An 11214-nucleotide genomic window follows, 5' to 3' on the forward strand; every position below is an offset into this window, starting at 1 on the left:
AAAACAACATGTAACACAAGTACTGAAATTCAAATGCAATCATTCCTTGTTACTTTTGATTAGCATGTAATTACTGTGGCAAACACTGAATCATTTTTAACTCACTATTAATCCTACCGCCTGTGTGACATCACAGCTTCACTAATCCTACATTCAGGTAAATATAATACAATAGAAGCAAATAATAAACATTCAACATTTTGTAACAGCTAAAACTGCATATAATGTTAGGCCATTTGTAAAGTTTACCAATTTTGAAATAAGCCAGAAGTTAAGATATAAACCTGCACCTGCATGTGGCTGTGAACAATTAAATTACAAGTGGGATAAAGTATCTAACCCGTTTTCCTAATATATGAAAACACAGTAAATTCAAACAATATATTGTTTATGTAAGGGTTGTAATTTTGTAATGTAGTGGTTGACATATTTGTCAGGCTTACCTTTTGACGTGTGTGTGCATTTTGTGTTTCCATGTTCAGACTGCTTGTAGGGGAGAGCTGCCTTTTGTTTTGTGATTGTGTTATGGTTATAGGTTGTATATTTTGTTTCCTTTGGAGTTAGGTAAGTTTCTTTTATTTTCATATCAGGGATGTTTTGTTTGTCATGTTGCCCTTGTACCCTAAGTCTGAACCAGAACTTTAACACTGGCAGACCATAAACCTTTGAGTTTTTTTTGTTTTTTTTTTTAAATAATACCATTTTGACTCCTCCTTCATTGTTTTAACTTTATGTTAGTCCCTAACCCCTGGACTAGCCTGGGGACATAACAAAGCCAGGATATTGAAATACTGAATGCAAAGCAGTTGAAAGCAGTACTGGGTAACAATTTGGATACTTGTAGTGATGACAGCAATATGTAGATAGAAGAGAAGTATATCATATTGCATGAACTGCATACTGTAGATATGTGAAAGAATATCCTGTGTGCTTCAAAACAGGAAGTGTTGACTAACTTGATAGCAGATAAGTTGTTGCAGAATATAGTTTCCAAAACACACATCACAGTGAAACTGTGTGCATGATCATAGCTAATTCATTATTAAAGTATTGCATAAAATCAAGTGACTATAGGCTTATTTTCTATTTCTTTGTGCAGGGATTTGATTTTCTTGCAATGCCTCCATAACAAAATCATTTTATTATTTTTCTTCGTATGAATAGAGTTGGGAGAAAACAAACAAAAACAATTAGCTCCTTGCTGAAGAGTGTATGAGTGAATGTTTATTGCAATTTCAATTTTCTGTTTTAAGTCAGATCTTAATAAGCAAAAAATATATATACATTTTTCAAAGGAACACACAAGTGACACACAAAAGTTGCTTGAATATTTGTGTCTTCAACTTAACCGCTAACAACTTTAGAAGATGTGAAAAAATGCAAACATCCTGAGAGAACCACGAATGTAAAACCAAAATGTACGTCACATTTCAGAGAGGCTAAAAAGGTGTGGCACAGTGGTGGTCAGTAGAGAACTGAATCAAATCAGACTTACATTTACAAAAGCAAAGGTACAACAGAGCACAGAATAAGTTATATATTTTACAAAAGAAAAATATATATATAAAAAATCCCCAAAAGCACCAAAATAGAAGAAAATCTTTATAGAATTATGTTATAAGATTATTGAAGTGGCAATTTCTTTTTTGCATTTAACCTTCTAAGACCCAAACTTTTTCATAGCATGCATTTTTAATTGCTCTTTGCTATTTGGGCTGATTGGGACCTGATGAATGTAAAAACAAAGAATTATGTGATTTTATTTTTTACCTGATTTTTGTTTCTGGGAAAAATGAGATCCACATATGAGGACATTCACTTTAAATTTTGATAGAACAGTGGAACTATAATGTCCTCGTAAGTGGATATCAGGACCTTGTAGAGCAAAATTTAGTATTTTGGTCTAGAAAACCCAAAATGTGATGTCCACATATGTGGACGCCAGGTCCTAGGAAGTTTAAACACAGCGTACATCCCAGACGTCACTATAAACTAGATCTGCAGTAGCTGCATTCTTGCAGTTTCGTTGCTGCTACTGTTATACCTGACTATTAGGAAAAAGGAGAAGTGGTAATGGGTGTACAGAAATATTCATCTTAAAAAATATTGCAGTGGTGAACACAATACCACAAAAATGAGAAACCACAGTAACAACCAATCTCCTTTTCTTAAATGCACATTTAGTATTTTAGAATACACCAGAAGTGAAACAGTATAGAAACAGAATGACTAAGAACACAGCCATCTGTTCTTTATAACAAAACATTTTGTTTTGTTTTTTCCTTTTATATTATGTACAATCATTACATCAAGTTCTTGACCACATTAACTGCTTTTTCAGCTACAGTAGCTGGTCACATGACAGTGTACAGTATGTTCATTTGCAATCCATTTCTGTGCTGCTACATTCCCTCTTTGTCGTTGACCCCTGAGATTTTCCTCTTGGCCATTAGTCGTTAGTTTCCCCGATATGTTACATTGGTAAAGGTGGAGGTGGCTCCTTTGTACAAAGGATTGTTAGCCTATGAAAATAAAACAGTGGTGTTTACTTCAGCTCCATAGTGATATGTAACATTGCCATATGCAGGCTAGACTAGAGGGCAGATATATTCTGTTATTACAGTGTATTGGCATTACTTTACTTGTATTTAGAAAATCACTTTTCAAAACAAAGTTACAAACAAAGTAAGTGCTGAACAATAATAAAAGCAAGTAAAAAATGAATATCATGGAAACAATTTAAAATTCAAAAGAATAAAGAAAAAGAAAAAAAACCCTATACATATTCATGTTTGGGTCTTAAAATTGAAAAAAGATTTGTTAAAAGCACTAGAGGTTATAGAAAGCCAAACGATATTGCTTTTGTTGTACTCTGGTGTTTCAGTGGAGTTATTTCTCACCGTATCCCATTTGGCTTTGGCTCTCTCCTCCTCAAACTTGGCAAACTCTCTGCGATCTTTGATTGTGACCAGCAGCTTCCATATGAGCAGGCCAACAAGGCCCAGTAGCAGAATGGCTCCAGCCACTGACAGCAGCACCACCAAGATGTCAGCACCAGGCTGGCACTCTGACAGACATGAGAGAGGGAGAAACTGAGCTAATTCACAGTTTTTGGCACCATGTTTGCTAAGAAATGTAGTGCAATCAGAAGTTAAGCAATCAATGCAATCTGGTGAGAGACATTTCACAATTATTTGAAGCATCAATGCAATGTGTCTGAGTTTCTGTGGTGTGGGAGAGTGTGGATGTGGGTAACTGGCTGATCATGTGTTCTTTAGATAATAACACATTACAAGATGCACACACTGTTCCCCTGTTGCTATGGCTGTCCAGAAAAACAGACTGAAATGGAACTCAAGCACACACTATTCTCCCCTAATAATGTGCCTAAATTATAACGCTCAGTTCTCTGGCAGTTTAAGAATCCCATAAATGCACACAAACTTTCACAGTACCTGGTTCTTTCACGACGTTCAGAATGGATTTGCCGGCAACATCTACATAATACTGGAAGTGCTGCACGCAGTCGTTCTCATCTTTGTACGAGCAGTTTACTCCATTGCGTTTTTCCGCTTGTGTGGGACGAGATCGTGTGAAGATGAAGAACAAGGTAATACATTGTTTTAAGGTATGTTTATGAGACTAAAGTATCGAGCAGTCCACAATACTCTTTGACCACAATGTTTTCATGAGACCTCCAAATACTTTTAATTTTATTATGCTCATATGATCTGAAGCAGAAATACAACATTACCACAACAGGCCAGGATAGCAGCAATAAAGAGACTAGAAATGGTGGAGTTCTCACCCAGGTTATCCACTACTTCAATTTCATCGCTGCACATTCTATTACAACTGTTGTCTTTGATGTACTGTCCTCTCTTGAAGTGCAGACAATCGACACACTCCCTGCAAAAACAGTAAGTGGTTCACTTCGTATGCATTCAGCGGACATCACACATTACATCTCTTATACACGATAGCGTCTGCACTAAAAAAATGTGTAGGAGTAGTTTGTGTTATGGAATGTGGAAAACGTAAGCAAACTGAGTTATTTGCAGAACATTTTGCCAACAACAGGTAGAAGCCAAGTATGCTGTCTACACATAGGGATGATTTGATAATTGTTCAATAAGTTGATCAATCACTTACCCTAAAATTAAACAAGATATCTCACTAATCCAGTGAAATTGTTTTTAGGGTAAATCAATTTGTCCAAGGAAAATGTGTCTACATTTGGTTGAAAATTACAAGTTCTCATATGATTTTTCTGTTGTTTTTTCATCTCTGATTAACTCACTTTTTTAGCGTGCAGGCATCAGGGCAGGTGGGGCATTTCTCACAGGTGGCTCCGTAGGCACCAGGCTGAGTGCAAAGGCAAACTCCACAATCACAGATACCCCGGCTGCTGCACAGGAAACCACTGCTGGACATGCAGGTGTCTGTGCGTGTGGTGCAGTTGCAGTTTTCTCCTTTCCATCCTGCATCACACTTGCACACCCCACAATCACATTTCCCGTGACCTGAAAGAATGAAAAAGAATGAAAAGCTAATTCTTTGTGGCAGCATGGTAATGCAGTGTCTAACATGGTGGTAGAGGCACAGCAAAAAGATCCTGGGATTAAATATAGGTTTCAGCCTGACTGGCTAGACCTGGGTAGGTTCATTTAGGTCAAGGTGTGACTGTAAGGTGTGCACGTTTCTGTAAAAAGACAGTGTCATTTGTGGTATAAAGTGAGTTTTTGGTAAGACTATAAAAGTGCTCAAATTTATTCTGTAATACTTGAAATCAAAAATATACAGTTTAAGTGCACAACTACAAGAGGGACACAAACCTACAAAATACTACTTGCATAAATATAAATGAATCTGTGTGCACATTTGTCTGTGTGCATACTTACCTAATTAGTGTGCTTAGATAGGATGAGTGTTATTCTTCGTGAAATGAATGCAAGGTCACTGTAATGTTCTTTGAAGGAAGTGGAATTAGAGAGTGAGTGTTTGAGAGAGAGATAAACCTTTATTAGACCCACTCGTGGGAAATTTGTTAGAAAAATGACCAGAACTAGCATGAAACAGTAGTACGTGCAGAATCCAACTGCTAAAACTTCAGTTAAAAATTACGAGAAAATAAAGATGAAATAAGAAAGAAGCTCAGAAATGAGCAGAGCTGCTGTAACAGGCTGCCGCACATAGGGGCCGCCAGAAGTAAAGAGTGTATGTACTATGATTTAAGTGATGTGGTTTTATTGCTTAATTGTTTTAGGTCTATATTTAGGTCTTCATTGTCATTCATTGTAAAAAATGATAACTTTGCCTCCTTTGTCATGACCTTTGCTTGAACTGTTTTGTTTAAATAATAAAAAAGACTAGTCAGCGTTTGAAAACAATCATCTGTTTCAGAATTCTTCCCACATCATTCTAATCTTCCCTTGAAAATGCTGCTATGTTAATCAATAACTTAGTAGCTGTTTTTGCATCTGAATTACTCAGCAATGGGCGTCATGCATTTCCCTTAATCATCCCCACTGTGAGAAGGGCAGAAAATGTTCTATTGTGAAAGTACAGTTTAATGATTCCTGATCCCATCGGGCAAGCAGGCACACACAGAGTGACACAAACATCCTCAGATGTTGTGAAGCACAGAAAGCATGGAAATACCCAGTCATTTTAGGAAGCTGTCATCCATTTCCTGAGAAGATTAGTTGGTGAGCTTTTCTTCCTGCATTACTGTGCAACACCCCACATCAGCACATTACACCACCTTGGATATTATTGCAGAGCTCCAGCGACAACAGGGTAGGAAACTAAACTGGCATTGGATGATTATGAGCCAAGCGAGTGAGTCACAGTCCATCTGGATCAGACAGGGGGGAGTGACTAGTGCTGAAAGATCACAGAAGGTGTAAGGGTAACTAATTCCAGAGCTCAAAACAAATCAACAAAGCTTCGACAAACAATTCCACCGTGCTCACCCTATCAGCGGAGGCTTTTCTTTTTAAAATGTGTTTTAAGCAGGGCCGTCCGTGTTAATGGTTAACAATTTCACATATAAAGCCCGGCGGTGGAGTTGTTGTGTAATCTTTCTCAGTAACTCTGTCAACAACATAAGAGCTGAGATATGTATAAAGGCTTTGGAAACAAGAAAAATGCTTTGAGTCACAAGTTAGTTTTTGTTTTTCTCTACACAACACTTAATAAGAGTCAGTATTTGTGCTGCTTTCATTAACTGAAAGATGATTCACAAACATGAAAAGGGGTTTTTAGTTTTACATCATGCTCATTTCTTTGTGAGCAAGCACAGTAATTCAGTTAATTAAACAAATCCCACAGCACAGGTTAATAGTGGGGCCACGATAACAGGACAAGGACAGGGACAAAGACAGAGTAAAACATAACCTTACATTGTTGGAGAAGAAGCGGAAACAGAATCAAGTGAAGTGTACTGATGAGGAAAGGTAAAAAAACAAAAATCAGCAGAGGAATGCAAACTTTGCTGTAGTCTCCTCCCTCCTATTTGTGCTCCCCGGGGCTGTGCTTGCTGGCTCCTGTTCTTGAGCCCTGAAACAGCTTCATATCAGTAGGAGATCTGCACACCCACAGGGAACGTCACAGAGATTTAACTTTTTTTATGCCCTATGTCGTGGTAGCTTCAACTAAGATGCAGCCAAGAGACACTCATGCTTTAAATACCACTTCTACACACTGCGGTTTAGCACTAATGCTCTATAGACTGACTTACACCAGTACTGGCTTTGTGTCTGCAAAAGTTAATCTCCCTTAAGAAAGAACCTGTGTGAGCATTTGCCTTGTTGACACAAGTATGTCACATTTGGATATCAGCTTGGCAATGTATGTTTATTTCAGGTAAAACTTGATTCCAGAGGATGCATGCCTAATTTGGGGCTTTCGTGTCATATTTCTGCACTTTACTGAAAATTACAGTGGACTGTCTCCAATTTCAATAATATACTTTAAAAAATGTGGGTGACTGACTAGCATCTCTAAAATGGATATTTCTTACACGTCCTGTAATGAAAGCTGACAGGATCTTTCAGGCTAACTTATTGTGTCTGAATGCCCTTTCTTATAGCTCCATGAACTTTGCTTGTAAGTACGCGATTCATGGTATTCGTGTCCTCATTACCGTAGAAAGAAGAGGTACCTCAGTAACACAAGTCCGTGTACTTGACATGTTTACTCCAAAGTTTGAGTAAACACAGAATGAGTACTAACCCTAATAGGAAAAGTTTCCTTATTTCTTTTAAAGAGCAGTTTCCTGTTCTACTATTAGTCATACTCCTTCTTACCAATCATAGAGCCAAAATGCTGCAACAATAAATTACTCAAGGACAAAGCTTACTAAAGTTTTATTATTGTAATTGAGTAACTCTGTAGTGAGTTGCACCAACTTGCATTTGGGAATGATAGAGATAGCAATTGCATATCACAAAAACATAGCAGTAAATGGGTGTGTTCTCTGACTGGCCTTCTACAGAGCACAGACATAATATTTGCAGGTCTGACAAAGCGTTGGTCATTTGATAAGTATGATTGCTTATGTTTAATAATTTTGTACTGATTTGCATGTCTGTTATAAGCAAGAAAAGACTGTCTTAATGATGGCACAGGCACTTTAAGTAGCCTAGTTTTTTGGCTTATCTACCTATGTAATAGGAAAACTATGTAAACCAACTGAGATATGTTTATATACAAAGAGAGAAAGGAAGAAAGCATACAACAAAGCCTCAGAGCAAGGAAGGAAAAGGGAAGAGAAACTTCATTTTTCCTGCTCTTAGTGAAGAAAACAGCTTTTAATATGATATAATATTATCTTGTGTATCTTTAGTGCCCTGCAGGTAGTTCAATGCCCATGATTTGATATTTTCAAAAGCTGATTGAGTGAAGGGGGATTTTGTGTAAATCCCCAAATCAGCATGGAAACATAACCGCAAAACTAAGAACTAAGAAAATATGCTTGATGTTTTAATAACCTGGACATTTTTGCAAAGTCTCTAGAATTTCTCTAGATCCTTACTACAGACTTTTTAAATGTCATGATTTTAGAATAATATACTTGCACATACCACTGCAGGTTTACTTTGATCGACTACGGATTGAGTGTCACGATGACCTGGATGTGGCCGTGAAAGGCCATGTGTATGAGAAAAAATTGTTTTTTGTACTTAATGTGGTTGTCTGACCTAAATATATTGGGTGTGGCACGTGTGTGTTCCTCTTGGTTCTTATGTGAAGCTAAAAGCTTTTTGCACCTTGATGAAGCAATGTGTCTTGATTTTGCTCAGGAGGAAATTTGTTCTGTCAGTGAAGACTGATATACAGTTTGTGCATCAGGTTTTGTGCTATTGCAAAATGTTAAACTGATGGTTTAAGATTTGACGATAAAAAAACCCCAACAACAACAATTTACTCACCAGAACACAGAGCTCCTTTAAAGCGCAGACAATTGAAGTCATCGCATTGACAGTACTTTCCCCACACCTGACCAAACTCTCTTGTATGACACGAGCACTGTCCACACAGACAGTCGCCTCTTCCACTGCAGATTGGGCCCTCTGGTTCCCGGATGCAGTTGGCATTATCAGATGGACTGTAGTCTTCAAGTGAGCACTCACAATGCGGGCCCAGCCGACCTGGGTGACACTGACAAACACCACACCTGAAGGTCCCGTTGCCGTTGCTACAGAGGGGGCTGTTGGCTTGTGCCTTTGCCTCACACTCACAACCACAGGCAAAATCCACCGTAACCTCAAGGGCATCTTTGAAGCCAAGAGGTTTGATGGTAAAGGTGCGACTCTTCTCCTTAGGACAGCTCCGCAACTGAGCCTCAACACTGAATGACACCTGAAGAGGAAGAAATGCCTCTTTGATAGTCTGTGTAGAAATACTGGATGCATACTGAAGATTCCTGAACCGTTACTTACTGTGTCTCCAATCTTGAGGCCAGTACAGGACTTAATTCCGGGGATGACCTCTCCATTTAGACAAGTGGCGTTGAAAGAAAGATTTAACTCCTCTGGGACATTCAACAGCTCCAGCTCCACTTTAGACCGAATTTTCTGCTCAGATTAAAGGTATAAATCACATATTGGTTCTAGTGTACCTTTACAGATCAAATAGACAACATTATTTTGCAAATTCTACTTGTCTTTCCAACCTCAAAAACTCCTTACCGCATATGCCTGCTCAATAAGCTGAATAACATTCCCAGAATCACCAGACAGAGTTCCCACGGTTGTGCCTGGAATAAGCTTACTGTATTCCTGGCAATAGAGACATGGTGGTAAGATAGTGAAAGTTTTTTACAATAGTAAATTTATCACGTGACACAAGCAGTCCATTTTCCTTACATCGTAAATTGGTATCACTTCGTTGGTCACAGCAAAAACTAAATTTATGTTGTTTGCGGTCATTTTTTCCGTTAATAGCCCCAAAGAGGGATAGTCCTGGAAGACACCAGAAGAACATAGTTTGGAAAAGCAGCACTTTGTCCAAAAACATTTAAAATTATGCATTTAACTGTCTCTCTTTACCAGCACTGTAGATTTGTTGTAAAGATTGTCACTATCAAGGTGACACTCTCCATCATTCGGTTGGACAACACCAGCTATGCGCGCATCCAGAGCAATATGAGTTTTGGCATCAGTGGTAAACACCAGAAGATGTGACGCATCCGGACGCCAGCCAATCTTATCCTAATTATGATGGATACACAAATATAATATAAAATATAATATAAAAAGTTAAATATACCATAAAAAAAGATAAAGCATACAGCAAATGTATAATTAAGTTGAAAAAACTACCAATATGTGTTACAAAAATTCAAAAGGAGCTGATAATAGAAAAGTATATGTTTAGAGACTTATGTGTATATAACATCAGCTACTGTAGGAAAAGAAAACATTATTTTTCTTTTCCATAGGGTCATACTGTGTTGCAAAATCTCTGAGGATGTGTATCTGTAGTTGACATATTTATGCTATTTATACCTTGCACACCACCGCCTGCATGACAGCATCAAATCCACCCTCTGGAGCATCCCTGTTTCTCGATATCTGCTGTTTCCTCACCTCCTCAGTGAAACGAGATACCTTCTCTGTCAGTGACAGCACATTCTTGAAACTGAACTGAGCCTGGCATTGTACACCAATCCTGTTTATATTAAGCGTGAGATAGTGGGAAAGTGAATCAGTGAAAAAGGAAAATCAATTTCAAGTTGCTAAACACATCTGGTAGAAAAATCTCCACCAGAGCTCCTTATCTACTTTAAACCTAACAACAGCCTGCATCATACCTACCCATAGCACGGATTACTGATTGCCTGTGAAGGAAAAGTGTACATGTATGGGGACATAGTCTTGTCCACAAAGGCCCCAAACCCCATATGCAGGTTGCTTGTTTTTTTGCCCATGGCTGCAGCAAGATCGTTGCCCAAGGTGACGAGGCGAGCCAAGTCATCGTTCATTGAATATGAGAGATCCATCAGATAGTAGAGGTCCACGGGATAATCCTCCACCTGTTTCACAGACACAGTGAAACGTTTGGCATCACCTGAGGGGAACAAGAAGAGGATCGCAGGGTTGGACAAGGGACAGAGGATAAAACTGATTAACTACACAGCACAATTAACTCAAAAAGTGTCTACTACCAGGAGAAAAAGATGTAATATTAATATCAGTTTACATCCGTCATGCTATTTCTACATGTAGAACAATAATAATGACTCTTTATGGCCGGTTGCATAATGGTGCTGTTGCATGTATCTCCTGATCTTTATACAGATGATATCTGGTTGGGTGTTAACATACCTAGTCTTAGAGTCATCTGGAGTTTTTGAGGCTTGATCTGAGTAACATCTTTAGCTGTTCCTGATGCCTTGTCACTAAGCGGCACATCCTGCTGAATAGTGAGGGTGCTGGAGGGAAACTCCAGTGACGCTGCGCTGCATCCTTCTTTCAGTAGATTCTCTTTTAGGTCACAGCGAGCTTTGCCAGATGCCCCTTTCCCAAACTCCTGAAACAATCACAGCCATACTGTTGGGCCTTTTGCATTCATTAGTTAATTTAATGTATATAATACAACAGCAAGTGGCTCCATAGTGTAGTGGTTTATACATTTTCTTAACAAACAAAAGAACCCCAGTCTCCAGACATTATGATGAATCCCTTTAGGCATCTGGATGTTAACCCC

The 11214-nt window shown here is 38.4% G+C and overlaps 1 protein-coding gene across 1 annotated transcript in view; it reads right to left on the minus strand.

Annotated features, from left to right (window-relative positions):
- Positions 1 to 1202: 1202 nt before the first annotated feature.
- itgb3a (integrin beta 3a) overlaps positions 1203 to 11214 on the minus strand; it is an 11729-nt gene continuing 1717 nt past the window's right edge. Inside the window, exons 3-15 of the mRNA XM_005920390.3 lie at positions 10833 to 11037; positions 10323 to 10575; positions 10014 to 10176; positions 9555 to 9716; positions 9372 to 9467; positions 9195 to 9284; positions 8946 to 9080; positions 8436 to 8865; positions 4301 to 4523; positions 3809 to 3909; positions 3456 to 3572; positions 2901 to 3067; positions 1203 to 2522 (exon numbers count right to left, since the gene is read on the minus strand). Of these exons, the coding sequence (XP_005920452.1) occupies positions 2457 to 2522; positions 2901 to 3067; positions 3456 to 3572; positions 3809 to 3909; positions 4301 to 4523; positions 8436 to 8865; positions 8946 to 9080; positions 9195 to 9284; positions 9372 to 9467; positions 9555 to 9716; positions 10014 to 10176; positions 10323 to 10575; positions 10833 to 11037 (2208 nt within the window). The 3' untranslated portion in view covers positions 1203 to 2456. The remainder of the gene's footprint in view (positions 2523 to 2900; positions 3068 to 3455; positions 3573 to 3808; positions 3910 to 4300; positions 4524 to 8435; positions 8866 to 8945; positions 9081 to 9194; positions 9285 to 9371; positions 9468 to 9554; positions 9717 to 10013; positions 10177 to 10322; positions 10576 to 10832; positions 11038 to 11214) is intronic.

The sequence above is a fragment of the Haplochromis burtoni genome, unplaced genomic scaffold (genome assembly GCF_018398535.1).
Source record: "Haplochromis burtoni strain Fernald_Lab_line unplaced genomic scaffold, NCSU_Asbu1 Contig_21, whole genome shotgun sequence".
NCBI lineage: Eukaryota > Metazoa > Chordata > Actinopteri > Cichliformes > Cichlidae > Haplochromis > Haplochromis burtoni.